This window comes from Meriones unguiculatus, chromosome X, assembly GCF_030254825.1.
Source record: "Meriones unguiculatus strain TT.TT164.6M chromosome X, Bangor_MerUng_6.1, whole genome shotgun sequence".
NCBI lineage: Eukaryota > Metazoa > Chordata > Mammalia > Rodentia > Muridae > Meriones > Meriones unguiculatus.
Genome location: NC_083369.1, coordinates 158,088,610 through 158,104,111, shown reverse-complemented (window position 1 = coordinate 158,104,111; position 15,502 = coordinate 158,088,610). Strand labels below are relative to the sequence as shown.

General features: G+C 44.2%; 1 protein-coding gene across 1 annotated transcript; it reads right to left on the bottom strand.

Annotated features, from left to right (window-relative positions):
* Positions 1-359: 359 nt before the first annotated feature.
* On the bottom strand, positions 360-1,166 carry LOC132650044 (mortality factor 4-like protein 2). Its single transcript, XM_060374921.1, has 2 exons — positions 1,077-1,166; positions 360-1,016 (listed from the first exon to the last, which is right to left on the bottom strand). Exons 1-2 carry the CDS (start codon positions 1,149-1,151, stop codon positions 360-362), a joined length of 732 nt encoding a protein of 243 aa, XP_060230904.1. The 5' UTR covers positions 1,152-1,166.
* Between the last annotated feature and the right edge of the window lie 14,336 nt (positions 1,167-15,502).

The window sequence follows — 15,502 nt, the reverse complement described above, 5'->3', positions numbered from 1 at the left end:
TTGAACCTTTGGCACTAGGAACCTTGGCATCTCACCATGTAGCATTAACACGTGTTAGAAAACTGTGTAGTGTCAAAAGGGATAGAACCACCAGTATCCAAGCAATGTCGTCAACTAGGCAATAAAATGTTCTACTGAATTTCTTCTTTGTCTAATTACTGCATACACTGGTAGCAACTTTTACATGAGGAAAGGTGTCAGGAGACACTCCGTTTATTTCTTCTTACAACACAACAGGAAATCAACCTAACATAGGCCCTATTTTACACTGACAGTTTTAAACAATGTCAATTCTACACTGAAAGGACTAAACAAAAGTGTTTACAGGCATCAGACAATAACGATTGGTCAGTAGACCTTCACAGGGCTTTGCGGTGATACTCAGCAGAAGCCACTTGGTAATCTCTGGCAGTAAACAGCGAAGCAGAATTCTTTGCCAGATGCTTAAGGAAATCATGCAAATAGCCCAGCAGTAATGACAGGCTTTTCTCATCAAGGGGCGTAAAGGCCAACATTGCCCCAATTCTCACAAATAACCTCAGTAGGTGTGGTGCCCCATAGATGTGTGACACTGGCGCATCAGGGTGAGCCAGCAGGATCTCAGCATACTGGGGCCTTTCAAACTCGTAGAGCAGCTGAGTGCCCAGCATCACATTGAAATACTCTTTTATCCCGCCCACAACTTCATCAACTGCATACTCCTTATTGTCAGCACTTCGCTGGGACTTGATACACTTGGCATACTCCTCAAGAATGGCATCTACATTCTCTTTAGCAGGGAGTTGGAACAACTGCTTCTGCCTAGTAACCAAGTCCCAGTCCTCCACCAGCCATGGCTTTAATTCTTCAGGAATCTTCACTTCCACTTCCACATCCACTTTGTTCTTCTTCAATGCCGCCTCACTCTCCACAGTGGCATCGGCTCGTGCCCTTTCCTTCTGTGGGGGCTGTGGCATTTCGCTGCTACTGCCACCATCTCCATTGCCAGGAGTCTTCTGCTGGTTCTTCCTTGTCTTCTGCACTGAACCAGAAGGGGAGTTCTCAGCAGGGTGACCTCCCCATCTTCCTGAAACAGCTGGTTCAACATTCTCTTCCTGGGAACCAGCAGACTCCATTCCTGAGGCAGCTCCTCTCATCTGACGTCTCTGCATGTTGCTTCGAATTGGTTTCTCAGAGTTGTCTTCTTCAGCAGGTTGTTGTCCACGAGTTTCAGAAGCCTGCTTTCTGGAACTCAACCCTGTTTCTAGTCCATCCTACACTCTTCTTTCTTTCCCTTCCAAGGATTCCTAGCAATTTCCAGGGCAGAGGCTTACAGATCTCCTAGGGTGGTCTGGAAGGATGAAGTGGGAATACAACCCTGAATTCTGCAAGCAGGAATGCAAACAGGTTCCGCAACCAGAGTCAGATCCCCCGATCATTTACTGCACAGCAAAGATAGCTTTTCTGAGGATGACCTGAGAGGAGAATCCAGTTCTTTGCAGCAGCCGACATGTGATCACTGCCGCTCCTCCAACCTTAAACAGGGGGAAAAGGTCACGTGATTCAGCTAGCCAGAAGAACCAGGGAGCAAAATCCATATGGAATGCTGAGCTAGCTGTTCTGTTGCTGAGTTCTAAGGATAAGACCCGAAGAGGTGGGCTGAGGCTAGCAACAACATTTTGGATGCCACATTAGGACATCAGATCTCATTCTATAATCCTGTGGGCTATTTTCTTTTTCCTTGAGGCCAGCGTTTCTCTTTGAATGTACTGTACACCTGGCTGTCCTGGAGTTCGCTTTGTAGACCAGAGTGGCCTCCAACTCACAGAGATCTGCCTGCCTGTGTATGTGTAAATTTCTGACCAGTGTACATTACCTATCATTTGTGATCTCAACTTGTTATTAAGAGTTTAAAATTTCAAAGGCAGACCATGACTTTAATCCCAGCATTTGGGAGACAAAGACAGGTAGATCTCTGATCTTGAACCAGCATTGTCTACAGAGGGAGTTTTAGGACAGCCAGGGGGCTGTGGAGAGTGTGTGTGTGTGTGTGTGTGTGTGTGTGTGTGTGTGTGTGTGAGAGAGAGAGAGAGAGAGAGAGAGAGACTTAGAAAGAAAGGGCAAGCTGAGGCAGTTGAACACATAAATCCAAGCACTTGGAAGGGACAGCCAACTCTTGAGCCTGGGATACACGAGGAATGGCATCTCAAAAGAAACCTAGAGTGCTGAGTAAGTGCTGAACCTTACAAATGAATTATGCAAAGACAGAAACAGAAGACCTACTACTATAATATTGTTCTTTATGTTGTAGCAATTAAAATGCCCAGCACAAAAATGATGAGATTGTTTTCGGGTAACTATTGAATCAAGCATCATACCCTATTCTTAAATATTCATGAGCTAGCAAAAGCATTAAACATGGATAATGAAATTCTCCTGCTTTCAGATTTTCCAGGGACTCCTGGCCTAACATGGATTAGGTCAAGGAGAGACTCCCTAAGATTGTATGCATTAGCCAGTGAGGACAACTTGAGTCATCTACATCACTAGGAGATTCAACACCCAAAAGAGGTTAAGAGTCTAACTTACTTTAGCAGATACAGCAAAAATTTAAGCCTGCGGTTGACTTAATTTCCAAACAGGAAAAAGAAAAGAAAGGCAATCGGACCCCAAAAATTATTTCCTCAAAGCTAAAACTGTAATCATCATTTAAAAAAATGGCCCCGTGGAAGGGCAATGAAAAAAGGAACACTACTATTCAGTTTCCATCTCCTCACAAGTGTAGCACTGGCAAAGAGCAACAACCTGCTGCCCCCTCACACTGCATTCAGCCCCAGCCTCTCAAAAGTATCTATCTCCAGAGCAGGGTGCAGGTTTCCCTCAAAATTAAACATTCACAGGCTGCAGCATCCTAATGGAAATGAAGAGTATTCCTTGCTCGACCTCCTTAATCTCTCTTGCAGGTTTCATATGGCGACGAAAACAAGACACCTGTGGGGAGAAGCTAAGGGCCCATGAGGAAAAAACCATGGTTTAGGGCAGCCAGGACCCTTTCTGGAGCTGCATCCAGTTTGGGTGATTCCAAGCCCCACCTGCAACATCAGAAATAGGGCTGACAGGCTCTTTCCTCCAAGCATCAACAGCTTTTACCACTGCTTTGGTTTCAAGACAGGGTCTTGCTGGGTAGCTCTGGCTGGACTGCCAACCCGTGGCAATCCTCCTCCTTTAGTAGAGTGCATGAGCTCCCATACCAAGGTGCAGTTCTGTTTCAAGTTTCTGGGATAGAGCAAGTCTATTCATAATAAAACATTTTTTTTTTCAATAGTCTAACATACTCCTACATCTATCTCTTAACAGACTGTCGCCTTAGGGGATAAAATAAATCATCATCACCCTTATCCTCCTAAAGCACACGCTCCAGAAATGGTAGTCGAACACCACAGAACTTACACCTTGGGGAGAAAAAAAAAAAAAAGACAAAAAAAGCAATAAACGATAAACAAAAACAGCAGCCACAGTGGACATTTGACTAGGTTTTTCGAGAAGCAGTAAACAGTGAGTCCAGAGGAGCACAGAAGGCTCAGAGGGGTCTCCGTGGAAAGAGACAGGAGGAGGATCATGGCTCTACCGAAAACACAGGGCCCTGAATACCACCCTGCTTGGCTCAGAAAGCATTGTAGGCCTGTTTCCTCAAACCTTAGTCTCAGGCATCCAGCAAAAAAATGACTCACAACGCTGTGGTGTGTGAGAGCGACTTAGGCCTATGACTGATTTGGAGGAAGGTTTAGGCTGGGAGAACAAGCAGGCAGTGAGCACATCTCATCACTCCACGTCTGAGGCACCCAGGGATTCGGACTGAAAGGCAGGTTCACTGCTACCCCACTGGACAGTCCCAGGGCACAGGGCTCTCCGACCTCAACTCGGGCTGCCCTCCCAGCCTCCCTGCCAGCATCTGGAAGACTGTGCTCAAGGCCAACCAGGAAGCTGGAGTACTCTTCCAAGGATGCTCTGCCAGAGTCCTGACCCTGCCCTATGCATGCCTATCACAACCCGGTTCCTGCCGCCCCGCCCCTCACCCCCCACCATGGGTGTCCTGCGTGTCTTTTGGGCTGACTCCTGTCACTCACTGGCCGGCCCCGGGCAGCAGCGGGTGACCAAGGCACCGCACGGGAACTGGGGGCCACGGCGAGTCCAGGTTTGGGCCCGTGGCCCTGGCAAGCAGCACAGGCGGCTGAGCCCCACAGCAGTAGCAGCCCTACACTGACAGCTTGGTGCAGCTCCTGGCGCTGCCCACTGGGTAGGGATCAGCACCGAGAGGGCTGCCAGCCAAGGGGGCAGGGGCCGGCCATCCTGGTAACTGAGGACAGCAAAGAGCCCGCCCCTGACTGAGGACATGTCCAATCAACAGCCTCTACTCCCAAAGAACAAACGAATTCTTCCCACTGATTCGTCAGCGGGACCTGTCAGTCGGAGAGTGCTCGCCCAGCCCCCATGCAGAATGCCTCGGGCACGTGACTGTGACTGAAGACTTGGCGCATGCGCACCAGTCCCAGGTGTGCCCCTAGCACCTTGGCAGGTTCGAGGATCCCATCTTGGTATTCTCACCTGAGTAACCCTTTCTGTTTCGAGCTGGCAGCACTTGTCCTCTGGCACACACTTAGGGATTGTCAAAGGTAGGGCATTTGTTTTCTTCACCGCCTCTGTGCTTGGGGTCAACTCGAGTTCCCTGGTGAGGAGGATACTGAGGCTCCCAAGAGAGGCTGAACCAAGGTCAAACAGACTTAAGACTTGGTGCTGATTGGGTCCTCGCCTTTTCTCGCTCCAGGATTAAAGAGGGTTTTCTAAGAGTCTCCCAACAGTGCCCCCCTCCAGTCCAGAGGCAGAGCCTTCTGGCCTATCTCTTAACTTTTGCCCTCCTCTTCCCCACGTTAATTTTGCATAGACTTAAAACTGCATGGGGCCCAAGTCTCAGCACATAGGGGCCCCATTTTGCTCCAGAGCCCCAGAGCATCCCTTAAATTCCTTAGACACTTATCTTTTGCCCTATGCTCTCATGACTTGTCTCCACAGCAAACTAGAGTTCCCTGAATATGGCCATCCCTTGTTCTCCATAGTAGGCCCCTAACCCTGGGCATGGCCTCAAGATTAGGATACCAAGGGCACCACAGCACCTGTTCCAACACCATATTATCGCAACTAGCTCTGACAACTTTGAGCTTTAGCTTCTCAGAGACTTGGTTGCTCTGCCTAGAGGTTGAGGATGAACAAGAGGCAGAATTAAGAAGCTCGGAGAGCTAGCTTCCAAATGTATCTAAAGTTTCAGAGAAGCTAACACCCTTCCCCACCACTGTGGTTGCCAGACTTGCATGTGGTGGAGAGATGTAAGTTCAGGAAAAATATCCGTAGACGTAGACATTACAGTGAATAAATAAATAGATAAATGAGGCAAAATACCAAACTGATTGTGGTTGTCAGCATTTAAAATCCTAGCGCTGGAGTGACTGAAGGAGACAAGATCAAGAGTTTGATGTCAACCTGGATTACAAAACAAGTTGGTGACTTCCCTAGGCTACACAGTAATAGTGTCAAAAATAAAACGGGGCAGACAAAATGGCTCAGGGGACAACAGTGCCTGCCACACTAACGTGACTACAAAGGTGGATCCCTAAAACTGATGGTAGAGTGCCTGCAGACAGGACTCAGAGGTTAAACTCCTGAGATCAAATCCCTGCACTCCTATGGGGCCTCAGGACCATCTAGAATGAGATCTTCTGGTGTGCAGGTGCCCTCTACCGGTATACACATGTATATACAGACAGAATATTGCATACATAATAAAGAAATAAATCTTTGAAAAGAAAATAAATTTATGGAGGGAGAGGAAGTTGTCTCCTTACTCCAGCACTCTCTCTGATACGTGTTTATACGTGTATTTATGCAAGTATATGTAAGTACACACCCAGAAAATAATATAAAACAGAGCAAATCATATTTTGTTGCTAAGGACTAAAATAATTTTGCAGTTCAAAGAGACTGGAATATTCTCCAGGATCCTCACTGTTTGATATATGTCTTACAAAGCTGCGGAGAACTTTGGAGTCTGGAGATAAGCAATCAAGGTAAAGGACAGAATGTTAAACAGGGGAAAAGGCCGTGGGATTCAGCTAGCGAGAAGAACCATGGAATAAATTTCATATGGAATGGTGAGCAAGCTATTCTGTTACTGAGTTCTAAGGATAACACCTGAAGAGGTGGGATGAAGCTAGCCACAATATTTCGGATGCCATAGTAGGACATTAGATCACATTTTATAAGCCTGTGGGCTATTCTGAGATTTCAATTTGTTATTAACAGTTTACAGGTGCTAAGGGAGCCCATGACTTTAATCCCAGCACTTGGGAGGCAAAGACAGGTAGATCTCTGATTTTGTTATTTTATAATATTTATTTTTTATATTAATTGTGGGTCATTTACTTTGTATCCCATCTGTAGCCCCTTGCCTCATTTCCTCCCAATCTCATCCTCCCTCTCTCATCTCCTCAACATGTCCCTCTCTAAGTCTACTGATAAGGAGGTCCTCCCACCCATTCATCTGATCCTAGTCTATCAGGTCTCATCAGGACTGGCTGAAATGCCCTCCTTTGTGGCCTAGCAAGGCTGCTCCTCCCTCAAAGGTGGCGGTTCAAAGAGCATGCCACTGAGTTCATGTCAGAGACAATCCCTGTTCCCCTTACTAGGGTAACATACTTGGATGCTGAGATGCCACGGCTATGTCTGATCAGGTATTCTAGGTTATATCCATGCATGGTCGTTGGTTGGAGAATCAGTCTCAGAAAGGCCCCTGTACCCAGATACATTTGGTCCTTGTGGCGATCCCATCCTCTCCATTTCTTAATAACTTCCCTTCTTTCATGATTCCCTGCACTCTGCCCAAGGTTTGGTTATGATTCTCAGCATCTGCTTTGATATACTGCTAGGTAGAGCCTTTCAGAGGCCCTGTATGGTAGGCTGCTGTCATGTTTCTTCTTTTCTCCTACTTCCCATGTCCATCCCATTTGTGTTTCTAAGTGAGGATTGATCAACTTATCCCAGAAACTCTTCTTTTTTAGCTTCATTAGGTGTGCAGATTTTAGTATGTTTCTCTAATCCTATAAGTCTAGTATACTTTTCTAAGTGGGTATATACTGTGTGTGTCTTTCTGCTTCTTGGATACCTCAATCAGGAAGAAGATCTCTGATTTTGAATTCAGCAGGGTGTACAGAGGGAATTTGAGGACATCCAGGGTGCTGTGGAGAGTCTCAGAGAGAGAAAGAGAGAGAGAGAGAGAGAGAGAGACTTAGAAAGGAAAAGCAAGCTGAGCTAGTTTAACACTTAAATCCAAGCATTCTGAGGATACAGGCAACTCTTGAGCCTGGGACACACAAGGAATGGGATCTCAAAAAAATCTAGAGTACTGAATAAGTGCTGAAACTTACAAATGAACTGTGCAAAGATAAAGACAGAAGAGCTTGTACTATAATAATGCTCTTTATTTTGCAGCAATTAGAATGCCCAACACAAAAGTGTTGTTATTATATTCGAGTAACTATTGAATCTAGCATCATTCCCTATTCATAAATATTCATGAGCTAGCAAAAGCATTAAACATGGATATTGAAATTCTCCTGATTTCAGATTTTAGTGGGACTCATGTCCTAACATAGGTTAGGTCACGGAGAGACTCCTTAGGATTGTATGTGAGGGTCAATGCTGACATTTTGATTAATCTATATCACTAAAAGATTCAATACCCAAAATGAGTTGAGAGTCTAACTTACTTTAGCAGCTCAGCAAAATCTGAAACCAGTGGATGATTTAATGTCCAAACAAGAAAAAAAAAGAAAAGCAACGGGAACTTGACCTGGAACAATTTTGAGACACTATTCCAGTATTATCTCTTCCTTTAATAACTCCCCCCGAAAAATTTTATTTCCTCAAGGCTAAAACTGTATTCCTCATTTTACAAAAATGGCCCCATGGAAAGGCAATGAAAAAAGGATCACTACTACTCCATTTCCTTTTTCTAACAAGTGTAGCACTGGCAAAGAGCAACAACCTGCTGCCCTCTCAGACTGCATTCAGCCCCAGCCTCTCAAAAGTATCCATCTCCTGAGCAGGGTGCGGGTTTCTCTCAAAATTAAACATTCACAGGCAACAGGATCCTAATGGAAATGAAGAGTACTGCCTTGCTCGAGCTCCTTAATCTCTCTTGTAGGTTTCATATGGTGACCAAAAACAAGACACCTGTGTGGAGAAGCTAGGGGCCCTTGGGGAAAACCATGCTTTAGAGCAGCCAGGACCCTTTCTGGAGCTACATCCTGTTTGGGTGATTCCCAGCTCCACCTGCAACATAAGCAATAGGGCCATCAGGCTGTTTCGTCCAAGCATCAACAGCTTTTAACACTGCTTTGGTTTCAAGACAGGGTCTTGCTGAGTAGCTCTGGCTGAACTGGCATCCCATGGCAATCTTCCTGCCTCAGGAGAGTGCATGAGGTCTCATTCCCTGTTTCAGTTCTGTTTAAAGTTGGTGGGATAGTTCAAGAATATTCACAATAAAAACGTTTTTCAATTGTCCTCGCATATTCCTATATCTATCTATTTCCTAACTGACTGTCTCTTTATTGGACAAAATTAAGCATAGCTACGCTTATCCTCCCAAAATGCACACTCCAGAAGTAGCGGTGGTCGAACACCACAGAACTTCTACATCTAAAAAATTTTGATAAAACAAAATAAGAACAACAAAACCCTCAGTTATTTTGGACATTTAGTTAGGTTTCCAAGAAGCAGTAAACAGTGAGTCCAGAGGAGCACAGAAGGCTCAGAGGGATTTCCGTGGAAAGAGACAGGAGGAGTATCATTGACCTACCACCCTACTTTGCCAGAAAGCATTGTAGTCCTGTTTCCTCAAACCTTAGTCTCAGGCTTCCAGAAAAAAAAAAAAAAAAATTACTCACAACGCTGTGGTGTGAGAGCGATTTAGGTCCATGACTGATTTGGAGGAAGGTTTAGGCTGGGAGAACCAGCAGGCAGTGAGCACATCTCAGCTCTCTGCATCTGAGGCAACCAGGGATTCGGACTGAAACGCAGGTTCACCTCTAACCCAATGGCCAGTCCCAGGGCACAGGGCTCTCGGACCTCCACCCGAGATGGATGCTCAGCCAGAGTCCTGACCCTGCCCTATGGAAGCCTGCTACAACCCTGCCCTGTAGGCGCCCCCTCCCTCCCCACCATGGGTGTCAGGCAGGTCTCTTTGCCTAATTCTTGTCACTCACTGGCCCTCCCCAGGCAGTGGATTCCAAAGGCCCCCCTGTTGTTAGTGGTTATTAATATTTACTACCGGTTTATCTTTTAGTAATGCTGCTGTTAATCCTCAGCAGCTGTATAACCAAATCACCACACAGAGACTGGGTTTTTAGTTAACCTAGAACACAATGCTGGGCAATATTTACTCCCTCCTAAACCTCCAAGCCCTCAGTTTCCTAACATTTAGATTTCCCACATTATACTTGCTTTTTGTGAAATCTTAGGTCTAGTTCATGCTCCAAGTCCTCCAAGCTCTCTCCTCTCGCTTTGCTCTCCTCGTGCTCCTCTCCTCGAGCTTCTCCTCCTTCTTGCCCCTTCCTGTTCTCTAGCTCCTCTCCTCTTTCCTGTCCTCTGGCTCCTCCCATTGCACAACATTGTATCTAGTTGCTTTATTTGTGTCCTGTTTACACAAGAGTTGAGACAGGATGCTTACAGTGAGTATCACAATGCAATATCCAGATTGAAACCAGAGAGTTGGGGTTGGGGAAATCAGCATTTGAATTAACAAGGGTAAGGCATATACATTTTAAAAGAACATTATACCAACATTTCCCCCTTTAAGTCCAATAAAAGGCTCCTTTTCTTTAATACAACAATAATTGTGAAATTATGAAAATTGTTAGGTAAGATCTATACGTGCAACGTCTAGTCCATGTGTATTTAGCACATGGAGAGGGTATCTTAGAAGAAAGTGTCTTATTATCCTATCTATCTTGATAAGTTTAAAATTCTATACCTAAATTAACCTTTATCCTTATTGGTATTACCTATATAAAAAGATTTCTTAATTTCTAAACAACTTAAGCTCAAATGTGGTACTGTAATTATTTGGTCTACACCTAAGACACTTATCTTTTGCCCTATGCTCTCATGACTTGTCTCCACAGCAAACTAGAGTTCCCTGAATTTGGCCATCCCTTGTTCTCCATAGTAGGCCCCTAACCCTGGGCTTGGCCTCAAGATTAGGATACCAAGGGCACCACGGCACCTGGTCCAACACCATAATATCGCAACTAGCTCTGAGAACTTTGAGCTTTAGCTTCTCAGAGACTTCGTTGCTCTGCCTAGAGGTTGAGGATGAACAAGAGGCAGATTTAAGAAGCTCATAGAACTAGCTTCCAAATGTATCTAAAGTTTCAGAGAAACTAACACCCTTCTCCACCTCTGTGGTTGCCAGACTTGCATGTGGTAGACAGATGTAAGTTCAGGAAAAATATCCGTAGACCTAGACATTACAGTGAATAAATAGATAAATGAGGCAAATATCAAACTGATTGTGGTTGTCAGCATTTAAAATCCTAGCGCTGAAGTGACTGAAGGAGACAAGATCAAGAGTTTATGTCAACCTGGATTACAAAACAAGTTGGTGACTTCCCTAGGCTACACAGTAATAGTGTCAAAAACAAAGTAGGGCAGGCAAAATGGCTCAGGGGATAAGAGTGCTTGCCACACTAACGTGACTACAAAGGTGGATCTCTAAAACCGATGGTAAAGGGCCTGCAGACAGCACTCAAAGGTTAAATTACTGAATTAAAATCCCTGCACTTCCATGGGGCCTCAGGACCATCTAGAATGAAATCTTCTGGTGTGCAGGTGCCCTCTACTGGTGTACAGGTGTACATGAAGACAAATATTGTATACATAATAAACAAAGAAATCTTTGAAAAGAAAATAAATACATTGAGGGAGAGGAATTGTCCCCTAACTCCAGCACTCTCTCTGATATGTGTTTATACGTGTATGTATGCAAGCATATGTATGTAGACACCCGGAAGAAAATATAAAAGTGAGCAAATGCTATTCTTTTGCTAAGGGCTATAATATTTTGCAGTTCAAAGAGACTGAAATATTCTCCAGGATCCTAACTGTTTGAAATATGTCTTACAAAGCTGGGGAGAATTTTGACTGGAGTCTGGAGATAAGCAATCAAGGTAAAGGACAGAATCTTAAACAGGGGAAAAGGCCGTGGGATTCAGCTAGCGAGAAGAACCAGGGAACAAATTGCATATGGAATGGTGAGCAAGCTATTCTGTTACTGAGTTCTAAGGATAATACCTGAAGAGGTGGCCTGAGGCTAGCAACAATATTTCGAATGCCATCGAAGGACATTGGATCATATTTTATAATCCTGTGGGCTATTCTGCGATCTCAATTTGTTATTACCGATGCTCTTTGGGTGGATGACACCTAAATGAACATCTGTACAAAGTCCCAATTTATTTCTAATATCAGAGATCAGACCTCTACTCTTGCCTGATGCGTCTAAAACAAAAAGGGGGAACTGTAGAGAGCTGCGGAATGCTATGCCTTAAAGATGGAGCTGGTTTCCGCCTTCCACCTTCCCGATGGTGAGTGCTCTCTGTCACGAACAACTCCACATTTGACTAAGGCCGAGGATCTGGCTTGCTTCCATGTATGTGGACCTATCTGCATTGCCCCCGTGGCACGCCTGGGTTGGCTACCCAGAGGCTATTTAAGCTGTGGGCTGGCTTTCCCCGGGGTCCGAGGATTGTTCAATGTTCCTGAATAAACTGCATTGAAAAAAAAAAAAAGTTTACAATGCTAAGGGAGCCCATGACTTTAATCCCAGCACTTGGGAGGCAAAGACAGGTAGTTCTCTGATTTTTTATTTTATAATATTTATTTTTTATACTAATTATAGGTCATTTACTTTATATCCCATCTGTAACCACTGGCCTCATTTCCTCCCAATCTCATCCTCCCTCTCTCATCTCCTCAACATGTCCCTCTCTAAGTCTACTGATAGAGGAGGTCCTCCCACCCTTCCATCTGATCCTAGTCTATCAGGTCTCATCAGGACTGGCTGAAATGCCCTCCTTTGTGGCCTAACGAGGCTGCTCCTCCCTCAAAGGTGGTGGTTCAAAGGGCCTGCCACTGAGTTCATGTCAGAGACAATCCCTGTTCCCCTTATTAGGGTAACCCACTTAGATGTTGAGATGCCACAGGTTATGTCTGATTAGAGGTTCTAGGTTATATCCATGCATGGTCCTTGGTTGAAGAATCAGTCTCAGAAAGGCCCCTATGCCCAGATTTATTTGGTCCTTGTGGTGATCCCATCCTTTCCATGTCTTAATAACTTCCCCTTCTTTCATGATTCCCTGCACTCTGCCCAAGGTTTGGTTATGATTCTCAGCATCCCTTTTGATATACTGCTAGGTAGAGCTTTTCAGAGGCCCTGTACGGTAGGCTGCTGTCCTGTTTCTTCTTTTCTCCTACTTCCCATGTCCATCCCGTTTGTCTTTCTAAGTGAGGATTGATCATCTTATCCCAGAACCTCTTCTTGTTTAGCTTCTTTAGTGTGTAGATTTTAGTATGTTTGTCCTATGTTATAAGTCTAATATACTTTTCTAAGTGGGTATGTACTGTGTGTGTCTTTCTGTTTCTTGGATACCTCAATCAGGAAGAAGATCTCTGATTTTGAATCCAGCATGGTGTACTGAGGAGTTCGAGGACAACCAGGGGGCTCTGGGGATTCTCAGGGAGGGGGGGGGCACTTAGAAAGAAAGAGCAAGCTGAGTCAGCTGAACACTTAGATTCAAGCATTCTGATTATACAGGCAACTCTTGAGCCTAGGATATACAAGAAATGGCATCTCAAAAAAACCTAGAGTGCTGAATAAGTGCTGACTCTTACAAATGAATTATGCAAAGACAAAGAAAGAAGACCTTCAACTATAAAAATGTTCTTTATGTTGTAGCAGTTAAAATGCCCAGCACAAAAGTGTTGTTATTATATTCGGGTAACTATTGAATCTAGCATCATACCCAATTCATAAATATTCATGAGCAAGCAAAAGTATTAAACATGGATAATGAAATTCTCCTGCTTTCTAATTTTCCTGGGACTCCTGTCCTAACATCGGTTAGGTCACCGAGAGATTCTGTAGGATTGTATGTGTTAGTCAGTGCTGAAATTTTGATTAATCTATATCACTAAAAGATTCAATACCCAAAATGAGTTGAGAGTCTAACTTACTTTAGCAGCTCAGCAAAATCTGAAACCAGTGGATGATTTAATGTCCTAACAAGAAAAAAAAAAAAGCAATGGGAACTTGACCTGGAACAATTTTAAGACACTATGCTTTCATTATCTCTTCCTTTAAAAACTCCCCCAAAAACCTTTATTTCCACAAGGCTAAAACTGTATTCCTCATTTTACCAAAATGGCCCGATGGAATGGCAATGAAAAAAGGAACACTACTACTCCATTCCTTTCTCCTCAAAAGTGTAGCACTGGCAAAGAGCAACAACCTGCTGCCCCCTCAGATTGCATTCAGCCCCAGCCTTTCAAAAGTATCTATCTCTAGAGAAGGGTGCGGGTTTCTCTCAAAATTAAACATTCACAGGCGACAGGATCCTAATGGAAATGAAGAATACTGCCCGGCTTCACCTCCTTAATCTCTATTGCAGGTTTCATATTAGGAAGAATACAAGACACCTGTGGGGAGAAGCTAAGGGTTCGTGGGAAAAAATAAGGTTTAGAGCAGCCAGGACCCTTTCTGGAGCTGCATCCTGTGTGGGGGATTTCCAGCCCCACCTGCAAGGGAAGAAACAGGGATGACAGTCTGTTTCCTCCAAGCATCAACAGCTTTTACCACTGCTTTGGTTTCAAGACTGGGTCTTGCAATATAGCTCTGGCTGAACTGGCATCCCATGGCAATCCTCCTGCCTTAGTAGAGTGCATGAGGTCTCATTCTCTTTTTCAGTTCTGTTAAAAGTTGATGGGATAGTTCAAGCATAATCACAATAAAAACGTTTTTCAATTGTCCTCACATATTCCTACTTCTATCTATTTCCTATTTGACTCTCTCTTTAATGGACAAAATTAAGCATCCCCATGCATATCCTCCCAAAGCGCACATTCCAAAAGTAGCAGTGGTTGAACACCACAGAACTTCTGCATCTAAAAAAAATTTAAACAACAAAACCCTCAGTTATTTTGGACATTTAGTTATGTTTCCAAAGAGCAGTAAACAGTGAGTCCAGAAAAGCACAGAAGGCACAGAGGGATCAACGTGGAAAGAGACAGGAGGAGGATCATTGCCCTAATGAAAACACAGGGCCCTGAATACCCCCCTGCTTGGCTCAGAAGGATTTGTAGGCCTGTATCCTCAAACCTTAGTCTCAGGCGTCCAGGAAAAATGATTCACAACGCTGTGGTGTGTGATAGCAACTTAGGCCTATGACTGATTTGGAGGAAGGTTTAGGCTGGGAGAACAGCAGGCCGTGACCTCATCTCAGCACTCTGGGTCTGAGGCACCCAAGGATTCCGACTCAAATGCAGGTTCACTGCTTCCCAGCCATCATCATCATATGCCCTGGGTGAGAAATAATGGTAACTCCATGGCAGTGGGATCATGAGGTAGATAATGGTTTACCTCTCAGTAGACAAGGAAACATAGACTATGCACTTCACCTGCACCCCATCCTAAACATTTATGTCCTCAAGCAAAGGCCTACTCTCCAAAGGTTTCATAGCCTCCCATTATAGTGACACCGACTATAGACCAAGTGTTCAAACATGAGCTTGTGTAGGACATTTTACCTATAAATATTCACTCTCCACACATAACTCCTCTCAAGCAGCTGTTGTGGCCCTGTGTCTGGATCCCTTATTGTATCAAGAGCTCACACAGTGATAAGCAAAAGTTTTCTAAGACTATATTTGGGCCTCCCCTCAGCCAACTTTTGCCAAACTCACATACCATAAAGTGTACCAAGATACATTCATGTTCCAACACAAACATTATTTAGTGGTGGAAATAGTTCTGAATGGGCTTCCTGATGTTGTTTGGATATGAAATATGATGCCTGTCTTAATCTACAATTTCAGTCCTCGGGCCTTGTGTATACCTCGGGGCTATGAGGGAAAGATACTTAAAAATTGTTTGCAAATGCGACACCTCTTACAGATGTCACTTCACTTTGTACATGGTTGACAATGCATTCTTTTCTGCCTATACTTAAACACTTATTTGATTTTGTCATTATTTTTAATATTTTGGGCATTATTCTCTCTGGAGTAGAAAAGGTTGTGGGTCTTCAGTTCTTTCTTATGGTGCCTAAAAATAATTCACAAAATTATATACCTACATTCACGCACAAATATGCATACACATAATACATACATACACACATACACATACATATTTATATAC